The following is an 18,660-nucleotide window of genomic DNA, read 5'->3' on the forward strand; positions in this document are numbered from 1 at the left end:
GCTGCAGATAAACCAGAATTTTAGGCTTTGAGGGATTATCAAATATTACCAAATATTGCAGGGTTGCAGGCAGAGATTTATCAGCTCTATAACCCTGGTTCCTATTTGCCTTTGTTAAAATCCTTTGGAAGGGTGACAGCATTCATAACCATTAAAGCTGTAAGCAGGCAAAAGTCAGGATTTCTTATTACAGGAGAAATGGAACAAAAAAATTGGGAAAATTACAGTGGAAACCCTGTCATGGTGAATAAGGAGTCAGGCTTCAGTCTTGGGGAGAGCTGGCATCCAGCCTACTTTCAGTTAGATGGTTTCTTTTCTTTTTAAACTGGATTTTGGATTTCCTTGTCACCTCACAGCCTTTTAAGGTCAGGAGCACTGAACCCCATGCATATTTATTTGATGTAGACATATTTTGCAAGTCACCTTCACAACAACTTCTTTTCTTTTCCTGGAAAAACTGGTTGGTTACATAGAGACCCAATTTGCAAGTCGAGTCACTGGAGTTTATTAATTAACCCTTATTAGGCTGGTTGCTCAAGGGACAGATAAGTTTTTCAGGGTAATTTAATTTCCTACTCTCCATTACTCACAGGCCAGACTTCTGTTTAGATTTCACAATCCAGATTCCTTCAAAACCTGCACATCCAGCATCCTGGCAGGGAAACAGTGGTCCTGTTGGAGAGAGCACAGTGGTCCTGCTGTCTGAGAGAGGGCCAGAATTAATTGTTAGTTCTTCTCTTGTTGTTTTTGTGACAAAAGGAGCAGGTTTGTGCACCTGCAGATGCTTCCTTTGCCTTAAGCTGATGGGGAAGCTGGAGTAGAAAAGGCAGGTACTGTTTTTCCTCCCCAGACTCAGATGCATCCCTGAACCTCAGCTAGAAGCACTCTGTCTGTTTGCTTGTGGTATTTCCAGACCTGCTGAAGGCCTAGAAAGCACAGCCACAGGAACAAACACAGTTGCTTATTGAGGCAGAGGTTGGTGTGCTGGGAGACAGGTTGTTGGAATAAACACAGCTGTGTGTTTTCCATTCCAGCCTTCTCACTTACTGGCTCAGCCAGCCACGTACCTTCCCTGTGCAAACAGAGTGTCACTGCACATCCCTGGGGAACTGCTGGGACTAGAGGAGCTGCTTTCCCACTTCACCTCAGATGGGGTCCTCCAGTGTTTAAGTCAAATAAAGTTGTGGTTGTACCTTTTAGAAGGAATGGGTAGAGCTTATTAACAGTGAGGAAAACAACCTGCCAGGGAGCAGACAGTCAGCAACTGTAATCAGTTGTGCTTTCAAATGCCTCACTGCTTCCAGTTCTGCCCTGACCATCTTCCAGCTGTGCTCCCCAGGTTGTGGTTGCAGATAAATCCTCTGAGTTCCCTGTGAAGATGACTCTTCCCTTTGAAAAGAAACCTTCTACCTGCATTGCTGTAACTGAGAAGCTCCAAACAGATTTAGCTTGCATTCCTATCAACTCTGGGCAAACCCACAGCCACAAATCCTCCTGTTGAGGGAGCAGTGGCCTTGTTTCCAGGAGAATAGCCTGAGGCACAGAGGCTGCCCACTGGCAGTGAGGGCAGCTCTAAGAAGCAGTTCATGTTCCAGCACTGGAACAATTCCCACTGCTGCACTGAGTTCATCTTCACTGCTGGGTTTAGGTTGGCTAATGAGCATCTCTGACCTTGATTTTCACTTCAAAAAGAAGCCAGACATGACATGATTTTAAAAAGCAGGATTTTCTGTACAGTCATAGAGCCAGCAGCAATGTCTGCAGCAGGTTATTCCTGCAGGATCCCCAGGGGTGTGTGGAGCTCCCACCAGGCTTCCATGCTGCAAGAAAACCCTCACAGCTTCTGCATACAGGCAGATCCACTTGTCACACACCAAAACTCATGTGTGTGACACAAGGACTCATTCAAGCCATGAGATACAAGGCTCTGTGGAAAAGTAGCCTTGAGTTATCTGGATGCAAAAGAGAGAATTCAGCACCTGTGGCAATGAACAAAGTCAGGCTCTGTTATCAGCTTGGAGCAGTGCCACCAGCAGAGACAATCTGCCATTTCCAATGTGCCTTTGCAGTTGAAGCTGTTTGGACCCAGACTTGGGGAGTACAATGCTGGGATTATCATCACACTAGGGGCAGGAAGCAGGGCTCCCTTCCTGAAATTCACTGAAGTCTTTGCAATCCAACTCATCTGGTTGTACCCTCCCTTCCCCTTTTTTTTGCAGCACTGCCTGGGAGGGACAAACCCGATACCATCAAGTTCTCTTTTCTGGCATCTCGTGTACTAACAAGCATTGTCCTACCAGCGCTTCCCAAGGTGAGTTGGCTTCCCTTGTTCCCAGGTAACCCAATTCCCTGCTTTTCAATTAAGCAGAAATTAATTCCATGCCTATGAACCACTGGCCACGTTCTGCTGCCAGGTACTGATAAAAATGCAAAATTAATCACTTGCCCGCCAGCACTGGGTGGAACCCCCAACCTCTTCATACCCACAGTGCAGATTCCATCAAGCAGGAACGTGTGGCCAGTTACAGAAGGGGTGAACTGAAGTTTCTTAAGTGGAGGGAGATAAGGCAAAGAGAGCTCTCCTTCTTCTGAGGCACAGATTTTTATCATATCACAAGAGCAAGCAGCTGAAAAGATTCCAGTCATGAAGCACTGGGCTTTGAGAACGAGTTAGACTGCTGCCTTTCTGTGGGAGACTGCTGGATGGGAGCTGGGATGAAAACTAGTTCTTAAACAGGTTATACCCACTGCTATGGCTCACAGCCATGATCAGATGCTAAAGTCTTTTACTTACCTAATTCTGTGTAGGTTCCTCTTGTCATTCCCCTCAAGGGAGCCAGAATATGCAGCTGTATTTAGCCACCATCTCAGATTAACATTACCTCAAAAACCCTGAATGCAAAAAAAACAAACCCAACCCACTAGTTTGGCTTGATGTCGAGTGGCAGAGGTAGTATTTTATTTTTTTTGAGTATCCCTCCTCAAGGACACTAAAGAGTTTGTAAAACATCACTAAACAAAAACAAAACATGGCCAACAACAAAAATGCAAAACTGCCAGAAAGTAAATTCACACATTCAAAAATCAAAAAATATAAGAGCTAAAGTGCTTGAGATAATTTGCTAATTATGCACAGTCTGGACTCATTCTTCCCTGTATAAATGCTGTTTTCCAACAGCACCTGCCTGGCTGCATAGGTTTCTTCACCAATCTATGGCAGGATAACACTACTAAGCCAGAGCTATTACCCCAAAGAGCTTGGAGCAACACATTTCTTTCCATCCCTCATAAATACAGTAAGTTAATAAATAATATTCAAAGAAACACCTTTTACAGTTCAGGCAGCTGAAGCTGGACTTCCAGGAAAGTGACTGTATGGATTTCCCATGCAGTGAAGTCTCTGGCATGGCCTGAAGGTGAACAAAGCTTTGGTGGGATTTATAAAGTGCTGTCTTTTAGTGTTTTATGCCCGTCTTTAAGTAGTATTGGTTTGGTTTTTTTTTAATTTCAACCCAGCACCAGGGGGGTGAGTTAAAAAAAAATAAATTATGAAATAACAGACCAATTTTCAGTGGATGCTGGAGACAGGCAGACATTGCAGTGTGCAAAAATGTTTTAAAAACAAAACAAAAACAACCCACAACCAAAAACCCAAACCCAAAAAAGCTCAACCCTAAAATCTAAGTCGATGATGGTAAAACTTTTCATCCTTAAAAATGAACAAACACACCAAGCACCGAGAGCAAATCTGAAAGCAGCCTCTGCCTCCCGGGCCCCTGGCTTGTTCCAGCAAGGATGGTGACAACCTGACACGAGCTCAGCAGCAGTGGCTCTGAGCCTGCAGGCACTCAGTGCAAAACCCTCCTGTGGGAGCCATCCAGCTTTCCCCAAAGCCCAAGGGAAGCTCCCTGCAGACTTCAGGTCTTCAGGTTTTCCCTTCAGACTTCAGGGAAGCTCCCTGCAGTTTCAGATGGGCCCCACAGATTGAAAGTGGGGAGCAGGATCTTGGTTTACAGTTCCTGTTTTTCTACCCAGCCACAGAAGCCACCCTCTGAAATTCCTGAAGGGTTGTTTTTTTTTTCCATCTTCCTCTCCATGCATGCACTTAACACCCATTACACAATTAGCAGTTACACATGCATCCCGATGGGAGAAAAGTCCCAGTCGAGAGGAATTACTGGTAGTAAGAAAAGAAACCCAGTAGAAACACTGGGAATTGCTAAAGACCCAACTCCCTCGAATGAATCCATGTCCCTGTTTTAACCAGCCAGGGTCTGGAGCAGGAAGCTCCATTGTTTGGGGGGGTGTGTTGTGGGTGTGTGGGTGCAGGGGGAGCAAACGGGTGCCGTGCTGCAGCCCCTCAGCAAGCCACCTCCTGGCCCAGTGTCCCAGCCCACAGCTCCAGCACCAGCCCCTGCTGCTCTCACTTGTGAGCTGTGTTGTTGTAATCGTCCTGTGGCACAGCTGGCAGGGAATGCTCTATCCTGAACTCTTCCTCCAGCCCACCGGGTACCTTGGTCGAATCTCCCCGGGCTGCGGGTTGGTGACTGTCTGTGCTGCCCCCTTCCAGCCCCAGGATCTGTCTCTGCACCAGCTTGGAATAAAGGCCTCCTTCTTCCATCAGCTCCTTGTGGGAGCCCTGCTGCACCACGCGGCCCTTGTCCAGCACAATGATGTTGTGTGCCTTCTCCACAGTGCTCAGCCTGTGAGCTATGACCAGCACCGTGTGGTTCTGCAAATCGCCGTAAATCGCTTGCTGAATCTGCACGGGAGGAAAAAGACAGCAGTGCCTGAGCGTGGCTGGCTGGGCTTCAGCGAGGAGAACAGAAGCTTTGTGGTCTCTTAAGAAACCTCTGGATGGGAGGTTTGCTACACAGAGGACAGGAGATTCTCTGCAGCACTGCCAGCACCAGCACGTCCAGCCCAGCTCTCACTGGGCAGCCCAAAAAACCATCTCTGAGCAGGCAGCCCTTGGGTGAGGTACACACACAGGTCTGATCCTGAAAGCTGGGTCCTGGGCAGAGCTGGGCCCCAAATTTGAAAGCCACGTGGTGTTGGCATCCACTGCAGGAAGCCAATGCCTGGCAAATGCAGCTGGCAGGGAAAGCAGGGATTTTTCCTGGGTGTATCAAGGCAAAGGAGGAGAGAGCTGTTTTCCAGCCAAGAGACAGACAACAGCACTAAGGTCTAAAGGCAGGCAGCTGGCCACCAAGTACATGTTACACTGACACCCCTGGCTAGCCAAAACCAGCCCCTGGTTGGCATCAGACACCACACATGTGGCTGAGGACTTGTTAGCCCACAAAGTGCTTCAAGGTCAGATGCTCACACTGCCCCACACTGTGGACCAGCAGCTCCCATGCTCCAGGATCAGGAGACATCTCATCCTTGAACTGGCTTTCCCTCCTATCATTAAACCATTGAGGCCAAACTGCAGCTGGTAGAGCTGTTTGGTTGCCACATCCCAGTCAGATCAACCAGCTCCACCTACAGAAAGCTCAGGGCCTACCCAGCAAGCCTGGCTGCTTTGGTGCCTCAATAGGGATTTTAGGTCAGGCAGTCCTCTCCCTCCTGCAGTACTATTTTTTTAGGCTTTTCCTCTGCATCCCACCCACCTCCCACTCTTGAAAAATCAGCAGAGATCCATCCCTATCCCATCAGGGCTGTCAGGTGTTGGCTGCTGGGAGCACAGGATTATTCCTTTCAGTCCAGCAGCATCAGGACCAAATTCCTGCTCAGGAGTAGGCCTATTACCCAAAGCTCTGACTGCACCATGTCAAGACTGATCCTGTCCACACAGGCTGGAAATTTGGGACTGAAACTCCTCCAAACCCAGGTTGCCTCTTTGGCCCAAACACCCAGGCCACCAACTCACCGCATGCTCGCTCTCTGCATCCAGTGCACTCGTGGCTTCATCCAGGATTAGGATGGGGGGAGCTCTGATCAAGGCCCTGGCTATTGCCACTCTCTGCTTCTGGCCACCTGACAGCTGGGCTCCTTTTTCTCCTGCCTCTGTTGGATTAAGAAAAAGAAGAAAGGGTCAAAATAAAAATCAAGAGCTGCTTGAAAAAAAAAAATAAATCACATTCATCTCCCAGCCCAAACTTCAGGATGGCATCATGGTTTCAGGCTGCAATCCTTCCCCCCCAGCAGCAAGTTCTCCACTGTATTGTCACAAGGTCTGAGGGACTGATGCTGCTCTCCTGGGATGGGCTCAGAAATCCTGCAACAGGTCAGTCACCCCAAAAGGCAGCTGGGGTGCTGCCCCTCTCCCTGTGACCACCTCTACAGTGCTGCCTCTGAGCTGCCACCAACACGTGTCCATCACTGCCCTGGCTGCCTTTCCATCTGAGAGAGTCTCTGCCTTCCCCAGGCAATGCTTTCAAGTGCAAACAGAAGGATTTTGGTACCTGTGTGGTAACCATCTTGTAGCTCAGTGATGAAGGAATGTGCATTGGCTTTCTGGGCAGCCTGAACAACTGACTCAAAAGAGGCTGAGGTTAAGCCATAGGAAATATTATCTGCAATGGAGCGGGCAAACAGCACTGGCTCTTGGCTCACCAGGGAGATCTGCAGGAAGAAAGGGAAGAACAGGCTGTGAGGAGCAGACAACACACTGCCTGTTCATCAGTGTTTGTTCTTCTTGCTGGGTGAAGTCTCAAGCAGCAAAGCCCCACCATTAAACCAAGATATAGGAGTGTTCCAGCCAGGAACTAACAGCAGCAGCCCCAACCATTGTGTACTGGGAAGCTGTTTTGCAGGAAAGAAAACAATTGGGATATTGGTACATTGGCATCTGGGATTCCCCCTTTAAGACCTTGCTGCCTTTTCGCTCCAGACCTGTCATTCCCATTACTGTTTGCTCCTCCCAGTATAGGAAACCAGTTGCTGGGAGAATCCAGGCTGGACAGACCCTCTCCCAGGGTCTTGCTGATTTTCTCTTCAAGGCCAGTAATCACACTTGGGCTACATGAATGAGCCCTTCTGCATCTTTTAATCCAAAATTAGCAAGTTAGGGACAGTGTTGCTGTAATTCCTTAATTGCTTAGCAACAGCCTCCTTGTCCTACCTTACAGCTGCTCACTCTCACATTCAGCCTGCTTTCTCTAACACTTAATATTGAAATAAACCGAACACTTCAAACTATTGCTCAGAACTGGGCATGAAGAGAGCCAGGGGGACATGATCATATTTTAACTGACTTCTCCCCATGCTCCTACCACCACACTGGGCTTTCTAAACTGAAAGCCTGGCTTGTCTTTTAATTTTCACTCAGTATGGGCAGGGAATGTAAATTAGTCCCACTGAATTTGGCTTTCCAGCCTGTCTCTGATCAATTGTTTTCAGGTTTTCCTGCTGACTGGTGAGGCCATTTGCTCTGGGGGCAAACAAAGAAGTTACTTGCAGAGGAGATGAAGGCTGATCTATGCTGACACAGACAAGAGTCAAGGCCCAGACCCCTCCCCTGGGTAAGCCACCCAGCCCCTCTGGTGCTCCAGCTGCTGCCAGGATCCCAAGAGGTTTAACTCCCTGTTAGCTGAGAATTACTTTAGGTAGAAAGTGCTGGTGGAAAGAAAAACTCTTTTTCCAAGCCCATTTTATATAATAACTAATCAAACAACCAAAAATATATTTCTACTGCACTGGCCAAAAGGAGTACACAACAAAAATTTTTTTTTTTAGTTGTTGTTCTGATCTTGGAAGGCTTCTCCCTCCCCATAAAACCACTCCTCCACCCCTTTCCCTTCCGCCCCCACAAACTATCTGCATTCAGTTCCTGGACCACCTCCAGCCTCCAGCTTTTTGGATATTTCAGAAGCTGTCAGATCAAACCCAAAGCAACATCCAACCGCATCCATCCCCCCTGATCCCAGCAGGTGATAGCCAAAAGACACGGAGCAGTGGCTCGTACCACGGAGTGCAGGTACTTGTGATCATACATGTTAATGGGACACCCATCCAGCAGCACCTGCCCCTCTTGCAGAGGGTAGAAGTTCTCCAGGATGTTGACACAGGAGCTCTTCCCACTCCCTGAAGGACCCACCAGTGCTGTCACTCTGCCAGGGTGCAGGGTGAAGGACACATTCTGCAAAAAGGGATGGGAGAGCACACTCAGGTCACAGCTCACTCTTGGTCACTCAACTCCCACATCAGCCACCTCTCTTGCCTCTGAGGAAGCAATAAGACTCCAAAATGGCTCTGGATTCTCCTGCTGATTTAGCAGGCCCTCTAAAAACTGCAAACCAAACTAACCCCTTTTCTGCCTTCCCCTTCCCTGTGATCCCAGCCCCTCTCCCATGGAAACAACCCGAGAGTTTGGCACAGAGCCCCGTGCCACACTGACGCACTTAATGCCTGAGCAGGGAACAAGGGGTTTATTAATAAATCCCATTCCTTGTAAGGCAGGCGGGCCCTAACCACCCGCTGTTCCTCAGAATCCCTTTGGCAGCCTGGCTCCTGAGCCTTCACTCCTCTCCCGAGGAGATTTCCCATGGGATGGGGGACCATGGAAAAGCGGCGTCCGGTGCCTTGTGGCGGGGAGCGCCCCGTGCCCGTGGGGCTCACCTGGAGGACCTGAGTGGTGGAGCGGGTGCGGTAGGAGAAGGTGACATTTCTGAACTCCACCTTCCCTGCCACCTGCTCTGGGGCCAGGGTCCCATCGTTCACCATCGTTGGCTGGCGGTCGATGAACTCAAAGACCTTCTCAGCAGCTCCCACTCCCTGCATCAGCCCGCTGTAGACAGAACCGACGGACTGGAAGGGAAGAGGCAACGGTGAGAGCTTCCCAAGTGATGGAAAAGACAAGGATTCCCAAGTCTGGCCTCTTGATGTCAGCTACAGCCATCATAGGAAAAGAAAGCTTTTCCCTCTCTGCAGGGTATGGAAGGGATCTATGGATGTGGCCAGGGGCTTGTGTGGGGAACAGAAGAAAGCAAAACACAAAATTGGGAAGAGAAGATGTGCACCAGGAGATCTGTGGCCCAAACTCCCACCAGAACCCTCCACCTATCTCTCTTTCCTCAAGCCCAGCAGCTCCCCAGCCCACGTGCAGCAGCACATGTCCCCAGCCCTGAGGGCCACCAGCTCCTTCCCCAGCACACGGATCTCCAATGCAGAGCAGCTCCAGGCTGAGCCCTTCTCTGGCAGCCAATACAGCTGCTCCTGTGGGACCATGGTCCTGCTGGATTGACCACCACATATTTCCCAGCTACAGCTGCTGCACGTTGACACTGGCTTCCTTGGAATAAACTCCCTTCACATCATCTCTTTTCAGTATTAAGCTCAGAGCTGCAGAACAGCTTGTACTGCAACTGCTTCTCCCACCAGAAGGGGAAAAAGAAAACCAACCCAAAAAACAAAAACCAAAAAACCAACCCAAACCAAACACACAGCCTGGAAACACCACCAGAGCCTGCAGTCATCCCAACAGATGGTGAGAGCCAGGAGAGCTGCTTCCAGCTCTGCTCTGCTGCTGCACAAAGGCTGAAACCATGTTTGGCTGTGAGGAAGCCTCAGTATGATCATTTCTGTCTGGCTGAGCCAACCATACCCCTCTGCAAAGGAAAGGCAGCCCTGAGTGGGCTCCACCAGCCCAGCTTGCTAACGTGCTGCCAACGCAGCAGCTTGCAGGCTGTTCCAGGGAAAAAAAAAAAAAGTAATATAATTAAGTTTTTTATGAAGCCTGAAATTTAACAGGCAGCTTTGTAGTGCTTGGGAGGCAGCCAGGGCTCTGCCCTTCAGCCTGAGCCCTTTGGTCCCCATGGCCTTTTTAGGGGAAAAGGTGTTTTGGACATCTTCAGGTTGTGAGGCCACAGCAGAAGGGGAGCAGGGGTGGAAGGGAGGATCAGCCCCACTGGTGGGTGAAGCCACAGCACCAGGGAAATGCATTGCAGGGTAGTCCAGCCCTGTGACTGCCCTGGGACCTTCTAGGAGACAAATGTCATCTTGAGATCAGGTAGCCCAGACACTCACCTCCATGCAGTCTCCTAAGACAAACTCATAAATGATGAAAGATATCAGGTTGCCACTTGTCATCTGCTCAGAGATCACCAGGTGCCCACCATAGTAAAGGATGCTGACCTGGACCACCAGGAGGGTCAGCTGAAAGCAAGGAAACACCCCAACAATCAGCAAAACCAGCAGCATTTTGGTGTGTTGGGAATTACTCACACAACAGCCCCCAGTTTGTGCACTGATATTTATTCTCTGAGCCCTGAACTGAGCATCTATGGCAGCACCCAGAGGGGTGAGAAGGGGAAAGCAACTCAAGTACTGCACCTGATTTAAAGAGCTGGGCTGGGATCTTTCAACAAAGCAGAATTCCAAAGGGACCAGAGCCAAGGAGGGAGAATTTAGCTGAAATCATGGAGCAGTTCATGAACTTCTCCCTTGGCCTAACGTCCTGAAGCGTAATAATTGCAGCTCAAATTATCCAACACAGAGTCACCTCAGCACTAAAATAAACTTTCTGTTCTGTGAGTGTGACACATTTTAATTTAGAACACAAAACCAAGCCAAGAGTTAATGCAAGATAAAAAAAAAAAACAAAAAAAAACTCCTCCTTGCAGGTACAAGTCCCTGCAAGCATAACCTCAACTCCTGACTGAGATCAGTGTGGGGGGGTACCACCTACTCCAGAAAGAAGACAGATCAGCTGGGATATGACAAATACCAGCCCCTGCCTTTATTCAGCTGGTTTTATTCTGAGCTGCCTGGGTGCTCAGAGAAGCAGCAGTGCCCTGGTGCTCTGTGATGTTTGTGGGACAGGCTGTAAATTCCCACAGACAAAAATAATGGGGAAAAAAAAAAGCTCCTATTGCTCTGCCATGATCTGACCTTAAGACCCCATGTTCCCTCTGAAAAAAGACTCTACCAGGGCAGTGCTAAATCCATCTTCTTCTTTCTACATAAGCCCAGCAGGAGCAGTTTTTGAGGGGTTTTGCAACCTTTGACTCAGCAGGATCTGTGCTGACCCAATTCAAGCTCCGGCTTCACCTGGAAACCCAGGAACAAGCCTAAAATTCCTCTCATTTTGCTTCCAGCCTTGGATAGCCATGAAGTTTCCCACAGCTGCAGGAGGGCACCATAACTCACCAACCCTTCACCAGAGCCTACTCAGAGATAAGTAGTAAGAGTAAGCTCTGAAACCTTCACATGAAGGTTTCACACAACCTTAATTATCAGCTCAGGCACAAACCCCAAACCATCTGGTCTTGAACGATGAAAAAACATTTTGAAAACAACCCCAAAACAACAACAAAAAAGCCTGAAACAAACAAAAAAACCCCCACCAAAACAGTTCTAAATGCCAGCATCCTCATCCTCCTCCTCCCACCACCCACGTGCAGAAAATCTCCATTTCTGAGCAGAGGAGCTCAACCAACACCCCGGCTGTCTCCTGGAGCCCTGGAGCTGAGCTGGCACAGGCACACAATGCAGCACCACACCACATCAGCACGGGGTTTGCCACGACCTTGAGCACTTATCAGTTTTACTCCTATTTGCAAGGGAAACCAGGCTGTTTGGTGGCACGATGCAGCACTGCCCTCAGGGCGAATGGGATGTTATTTTTTTGACGAGTAGGGAAGGAAAAAAAAAAACAAAAAACCAGTACTAATTAAGAGACAGCAGATTACTGCCAGCAGACATCAAGGCTGGGCTCGTCCTGCTCTCTGGAAGTGGAGGAGAAGCACATGCATGGCACCACGAGTGTTTTGGGATCATGTCCCATGCCTGTCCCCAAGGAAGGCCCCAGCACTGGCCACCTACCCCGCTGGACCAGACGTAGTAGGTGTAAGCCATGGCCTCTCTCTTGTTGAGTTTGTAGACCTGCTGCAGCTTCTGCCAGTAGACATTTGCCTCTGCCTCCTCGTTGGCAAAGCTGCGGACAGTCCTCATGGCAGAGATGGTCTCCTCAGCAGTGTTGTTGGCCTTGGCCAATGCACTCTGCACGTCCTTGGAGAGTTTCTGCAGGGAGGAGGAGGCAGAGAGGGCTCAGTGGGTGCTGGGCTGCCTGTGACACATCTGCTTGCACACCCTGGGCTTGGGAAAGAGGCACAGTGACATTGTCTGAGGCCATGGGCAACAAGGCTGAGCACTGGGATATATCCCACACCTCAGGACAGCTTGGGATACTGTGCCAAGAGGAGAATGGATTCACTGTGCTGTCCCTAAGGAGGGACCTGGGCTGCAGGAGGTGAAGTGCCACTTGAGAAGCTTGCAGTGGAGCTGCTGCTCCTGGTGCTCTGATAGGACAGGCCAGCCCAGGAGCCCTACCAGGAGCTTCCAAGTCAGGGACAGGTCTGGAGGCAAAGGGCAGCTCTACTCCTCCCTCAGGTGCCTGACCCTCTGGAGGAGAGCCAGAGCCTAGCAGGCAGCACCCATGTGTATCATGTCCCAGCACAGGGGAAAGCCCCAGGAATGTGAGGAGCAGCAGTGCAGGAATCACACAGTCCATGGGACAAAGTATTGGCCACAGGTGGTGGCCTTTGGTCCACACTTAGCCCCAGAGGGACAGAGGGAGCTCAGCACTGGCTTTAATCCTCTCAAGTCATTCCAAAGGGAGAGCAGTGGACAGACTGCATGAGGACATCCCATGGCCAAGCTACCTCTCTTGCCAAAGATGCTTCCACTCCGGAGCATGAAGCAAGGTTAGAGCCAAGGCTCCACTTGTCTGCCCATGCAGGTTTAATGCTGCCCCCACCACAGGCAGCAAAGCCCCCAGGCATCAGTGCCACCAGCTCAAAGGCCACCCCACAATCTCCACGATGGCTTCATGAGGGGAACAACCTAATGTTGTGGTGTTGTGGCACACCATGGGCACACCAGCTGCTTCTGCCTACCTTGTAGTACTTGCCATAAACATCAGACACCAGCATGATGATGGGGAAGCCCATGAAGGTGACGAGTGAGAGCTTCCAGGAGAGGCTGAACATGAAGAAGATGACCCCTGTGGCCTTCACCACGTTGCGCAGGAAGATGTTGATGTTCTGGGACACCAGGTCACTCACGATGGTCGTGTCTGACGTGAGGCGGGAGATGACGTCCCCTGCAGCAGGGAGGGGTTGGGGAAGAAAAAGAAAAAGAGAGAGAGAGGACACACATGTCACCTCCTCACTGTGCCAGGGCCCAGATGGAGCTCACCACTGAAGCCACCCCTGGGGCTGGGGGTCTGAGGGGTGGCATGGAAAGGGAGGGACTCTCCACCCCTGTGGATGTGAAGCAAACCAGGGCAGCTCCAATTGCTGCATGCACGAGGGACAAGAAATGCATCTGAAGGCACAAGCTACAGCCCTGGGTCACCACGGGTGTCTGCAAGACAGCAAAGGGGACTGAGGCAGCACCCTGTGCCCAAGGGCACCCTGTGGGCATGCAGAGGGGCAGCAAGCATGCAGGTAGAGTGTTTGCTGGGCTGGTGCACCTTCAGAGCTGTCAACACAGCCCCAAATTCATCCCTAAATGACACCAGGAACCCTCCAGGAGCTCACCAGGGACTGCTGGCACCTTCTCCTGCCATCCCACCAAGACCAGGCAGGGCAAACACAGCACACCCAACGTGAGGTGGCTTCAGGGAAGGTTTCTGGGTTTAGATGTCTGTGCCACAGCCTGGAGCTGACCTAAGTGACCCTGAAGACATGGGTCTGGCTACCAAGGGGTGAAGGTCCTACAGTGCCCCTTGGTGGAGCTGAACAGCCAGAAAGCATTACTCTGAATTCCTAAATACTTGGTTCATGTTTGAATCCAGCTGAATTCCCCTGGATTTTGTAAATCTGGGGTTACCCACATCCCACTTACAAGAACATCTCTGGCGTCCTCAGCCACCAGGGCACCCTGCAGCAGCTCCTAAATATGGCAACAGCCTCAAAACTAAAAATACCACCAAGAAGAAAGCAAATGTGGGAAAAATTACAGCAGGACTGGGACCACACCAGAGTGGTACAGGGCAGGACAGGACCAAATGGGAAGGAGGAAAAGCCAAAAGCATGGCAAAGCTTCACACAGCTGAGGTTCCTCATGCCCAGAGCAGAGCTGGAGCATGGCAGGCACTGACAGGAGGAGGAAAGTGGGTGTTTTGGGGATGATCAGAGATGAGCACATCAGCCCTGAGGCTGCTGGATGGCTGTCAAGCTGCTCGATGGCAATGGGACATCCCCAGGGTGCTGGGCAATCCTGTCCCAGCCCCATGGTGGGAAGGGAAGGGGGTTTTTTAGGGTGGAAGGGAAGAGCTTTCTGCTGCTGTTTCTAAACACGAGCACTCGGGTGCCCCCGGTCTGCGGGGCAAAGCAAGGGGAACAAAAGAGCAGGGTGGAATAATAAGTGTCAGAACAAACCCAGGGGAGAGAGGAACCAACCTGTGCGATTCTCATCAAAGAAACTCATCTCCTGGGCCACCAGGGACCTGAAGAGGCAGTTGCGAAGGCGAATGTTGAGTCTTGCAAAGATGAGTGTGAAAACACCACCCCGGATACCTGCGGCAAATGAGCTGATTGCAGATAAGAAACGTTACAGACCAGTGGACACAAAACCCAGCAACACAAACAACCCCACATTGGGCAACGCTGTGCTGGTACCACTTCCCACCCTGGCAAGAGATGCCTAATCCAGCCCCCACCTCCTCTGAGTGCTACCAGCAGAGGGACAGCTGGTCCTGAGCCCTGCAGTGACAAGGTTCAGGAGGAGATGCAGTGCTGTTGGGACAATGCTCCCCGAGAAGCCCACTCCTGCTCCCCCACCCCCAGCAGATGGACATGGAAGGCCACCACGACCTCTCTGGCTGTGACCCTGGCTGTGCCCAGCGCCAGGAAAACCCCAGACTCCTCCTCATCATGGCCAAAACTAAGCCCTTGCAGTTACCTTCCTATGGCGAGCAGTGACATGACCAGCACTGCTGTGGAGAAGCGGTCCATGCTCTTCTGCACCACGATACCATCAATGGCCAGCCCTGTGTAGTAGGGCAGGAAGGTCTCTCCTGCCAGACAAGCACAGAACAAGGGGTTTCAGCCCCACCTTCAGCACAGGACCTGTGTATTTCCAACTGTGATGGCCCACGGACAACCTCATCCCCACCATGGAGATTCTCAGCCGTCACATGAGGTGTCTCAAGAGGCACAGCCCTTGGTGGCACATGGAGATGTTCACTTCCCAGTATATTTTATCCCCTATTGCATTTGTTGGAGGGGTTTTCTGCCCCATGGCATTTTTCACTTAGCCCATACAGGATGTGCCACTCAAAAGCAAGGCTGGGGTGCTGCCCAGTCCTCCCCACCACAGCTCCTTCCTTCGCCACACTGTGGCCTCCCCATCCTTTCACTCACCCAGCGCAGCCACAAGGAGGAAGAAGGAGGCAATGCCCAGGAAGATGGCATCTGGCTTGGTGTAGGACAGCAGCTTACGGATGGTGGGACCTGCTGCCTCCTTCTGCTTGTCCCGTGGGGTGCTGCCATCACAGCTCTCCTCTGCCTCGGCACGGGACTCAGAGCCAGGCCCCAGCGTCTCGCGGGAGGAGGTGACGCAGGCCAGCAGCTGCCACAGTCCAAAGGTGGCTGCCAGCGCCACGTAGGTCCAGGCAAAGAGCCCCCAGAACCACGGGTCCTTGATGGTCTTCCTCACTTCTGAGTAGAGCAGCAGCTTCACCATCATGTAGATGCCCATCAGGAGGCAGATGATGGCGATGAAGGTCCGTGAAGCCCGGAGGCGCCGGGGGCCGTAGGCGGTGTTGGTGGCCACGCCAATGGCAGCCCCCAGCAGCACACAGCTGCGGTAGAGGCAGCCCCCCCAGATGTCCAGCAGTGAGTTGAAGATGTTGAAGTGTCTCAGGTCCTGCAGGACATCCCGGCCACCTCGGCCATGGGTGTAGAGCAGCGTGGTGACCACCACGTCAGCCCCGCTGAGCACCAGTGTGCTGGCCACCGCCTTCCAGGCACGCATCCTCACCACGGGGCTGGGGACTCGCTGAGGAAATGTGGGCAGCCCCTAGCACAGGGGGGATGTGGTCATGGCAGCCTCTGCTGGGGGGGTGAGAATAAGGGGGTGGGGTTGTTATTTGGGGAGGTGGCAGGGAAAGGGAAGCAAGGTGGGGCAACAACCATGCCAGCACCCCAGGAGCCCGTCCTGACTTTAGACACCACTAGACTTCTTCCTTCTCTGCACATCCACTTCATCAAACAAGAAGCACAAAGATAAATTTCCCTCCAGGAAGCCTGTGCCCATCCTGAAGCCCACAGCAGGATCCTGCACCTCTTGGTGGGGAACTTCAGCTCTGCAGCTGGGTGATGCTGGGACATCCGTGCAGCCCACACGTGCTGCACTACAGAGCTGTGTAGGTGTTCAACTCAGAGGTTCGTGACCTGAGAGTCCCTCCTCACCTTTCCCAGGACAAAGCTAAAACCCAGAGCTCCCTCAGACCCCTATGAAAGCAGAAAGGAACAAAATGCTCAGCAGAAGAACCAGAGTGGATGGCAAGAAGGGAGCAGCCTGTCATACCCTGCTGTCCCCAGCCCTCTGGAATATGAATTTGGGGTAACCACGAAGGGCAAGCGGGTGGCACAACAAAAATCCCAAGAGAAGATTAAAAGGGGGTTGTAAATCCACAGGGAGAAGGAGTCTCCAGGGCAGGACATTTCCTTCCCTACTGCCCTGGGTCTGACCGGCAGCAGCGATGCTGAGGGGGGGTGAATGGGTTGAACTGACACAGAAAAGGGTGAAAATCTCTCTTTTTAATCTTTTTTTCCTTTTGTTTTTTTAAAGGTATCAAACTGCTCTCCTGCTCTTGTGCTGTGCCCACGCGTCGGCACCAGGGAGGTGCCCGATCCCCAGGTTTGTGCTGCGTGGTGCAGAAGCGTGGGCCAAGCTCCGGCCTGCGTGACCGCAGCCACCTCTGCAGCCACCAAAACCAAGCCCGGGGGACACGGGCAGCCCTCGGCACCGGCCACGCTGCACCCCTGCCCGCGAGGGGCTGGAGAGTGGGATAAAAAGCTGAAAAACGGGAAGCCGGGGGGGGGAGAGGCTGCAATGTGGGGAAAAAAAGGGTTGGTGGGGTGGGTGGGATGGAGGCAAAGCCGAGCAGAGGGGCCGGGGACAGGGACGGGGACGGGGCTGGAAGGGCTCCCCGGGGTGCTCCCTGCTGCAAAGCTGCGCGGAGCCGGCCCGGAGGTGGAGGAGGAAAAGGAGAAGGCGGGCACTCTGTCACCTCAGCTCCTAAACCGAATGTCCCCAAGCCCCATCCCTCTGTCCCCCCATTACGAGATGCTCCCCCGAAGTGACAGACCCCCCACGCGGGGCCGTGCCCGACACTGCCGGGGCAGCACCCACGCAGTTCACCGCCACCCCCTCTCCCACCCTCTGCAGCACAAGGACCACTCCCGACCCGCTCAGACGCCTCTCACCCGGGACGTGGGGTACTGATGGTGGTGTCAGCCCGGTCCGGTCCGGTCCAAGTCGGCAGCGGCCTCGCCAGCGGCGGCGCGTCCCGGGAACAAGGTCGGTGAGGGGCGGGGTTTGATGTGACCACGCCCATTGCCCCGCCCCCTCCTGCGGCGCGGTCGCGGCCCCACCCGCGGTTTAACGGGGCAGGTGCGTGGGTTCCTCCTTTTGCCCCCCCCCCCCGGAGCTAAACCGTGCCCTACCCACGCCTTTCTCCACCTTCGAAAGGTTTTTATTTCTTTATTTTAAAGCCCAACAGTTTTTTCGCAGTTTTAAAAATCTTTATTTGATCGATTTTATTTCCTTTCTGCAGCAGAAGGGGGAAACACAACACATGGGATTTCCTTCAAAAACAACCGGGGCAAAGGCTCAACATCGCTTTTTAACAACCCCCTAACGGGAGGCTCGACAGGACTTTTAATTAACTCCTAAGACAGAGGGATTTCTATTTTCAGAAATGTTTAATTCGTGTTTCAGCTTATCAATTATTTCTCCCTTTCAAGTCCCCGTGGCAGCTCCAAAGGGATGGCAGCACTCAGGCTCTTCCCTGGCATCCATCTGGGTTACACAGGTGACAAGAGGGAGTGGTTAGTGGCATTATCCCAAAGTTTTCCTTTATTTTGGGACTTTAAAACATCCCTAAATCCCTCACCAGTGTAGGAACAGGCTACAGGATTCCTCAAGTTCACTCTGGTTCTGGAGAGAACAGAATGGTGACACTACAAAGGAAAAATTCATTCTTCTCTGCCTGGATAACACAGCTAAAAAACGTTCTGTCCTTGATTTTATTTCTGCTAATTAGTGCTTCAAACAAACAAACAAAAAAACCCCAACACCTCACTTCAAGCCATTCCCACATCCACCAGGAATGCAGATGGACCTGGCAAGACTCTTCCAGGCAGACCCCACGGTGGGGAGGACACTTTTAAGATGTTGCAAACAAAAGTGACAAAGCCAGGTCTGGTTTCTGGCTCTCTTCTCATCTGCACCCAGATCACCCCCAGGGCTCTGAGGCAGCCACTCCCACGGGGGCCTTTTCCACGCCCTAATAATCAAGGCGGAGCTTTTTTTTTTTTGCTTTTTTTCTTGGCAAGACCCAAGTCTCTGCCTGCCAAGGCATACAGGAGGACAGTGCCATTTCCCTGGTTCAGAGGGATGGTCCAAGGGTAAATCTGGATGGGAAGGGACTGAACATTGGTCTGAACCTTCCCCTGCAGAGCAGCCGTGTCTGCACCCTGG

General features: G+C 51.7%; 1 protein-coding gene across 1 annotated transcript; it reads right to left on the reverse strand.

Moving 5' to 3' along the window:
* Positions 1-2,925: 2,925 nt before the first annotated feature.
* On the reverse strand, positions 2,926-17,482 carry ABCB9 (ATP binding cassette subfamily B member 9). The gene is made up of 12 exons (XM_030460381.1): positions 17,385-17,482; positions 15,315-16,004; positions 14,854-14,968; positions 14,352-14,482; positions 12,843-13,048; positions 11,770-11,967; positions 9,973-10,101; positions 8,566-8,754; positions 7,913-8,086; positions 6,411-6,570; positions 5,876-6,012; positions 2,926-4,762 (listed from the first exon to the last, which is right to left on the reverse strand). The coding sequence occupies exons 2-12, from the start codon at positions 15,925-15,927 to the stop codon at positions 4,424-4,426; spliced, it is 2,391 nt and encodes a 796-aa protein (XP_030316241.1). The 5' UTR covers positions 15,928-16,004; positions 17,385-17,482; the 3' UTR covers positions 2,926-4,423.
* Between the last annotated feature and the right edge of the window lie 1,178 nt (positions 17,483-18,660).

Source organism: Calypte anna, chromosome 15, assembly GCF_003957555.1.
Source record: "Calypte anna isolate BGI_N300 chromosome 15, bCalAnn1_v1.p, whole genome shotgun sequence".
Classification (NCBI taxonomy): domain Eukaryota; kingdom Metazoa; phylum Chordata; class Aves; order Apodiformes; family Trochilidae; genus Calypte; species Calypte anna.

Excerpts from the sequence above, each read along its gene's own strand:
- ABCB9 (XM_030460381.1), bottom strand. The coding sequence starts at position 15,927 with ATGCGTGCCTGGAAGGCGGTGGCCAGCACACTGGTGCTCAGCGGGGCT. Across the intron at positions 14,483-14,853 it reads TCACTGCTCGCCATAGGAAG|CTCATTTGCCGCAGGTATCC; the intron begins GTAACTGCAAGG and ends ATCTGCAATCAG. Across the intron at positions 13,049-14,351 it reads CTTTGATGAGAATCGCACAG|GGGACGTCATCTCCCGCCTC; the intron begins GTTGGTTCCTCT and ends TCCCTGCTGCAG.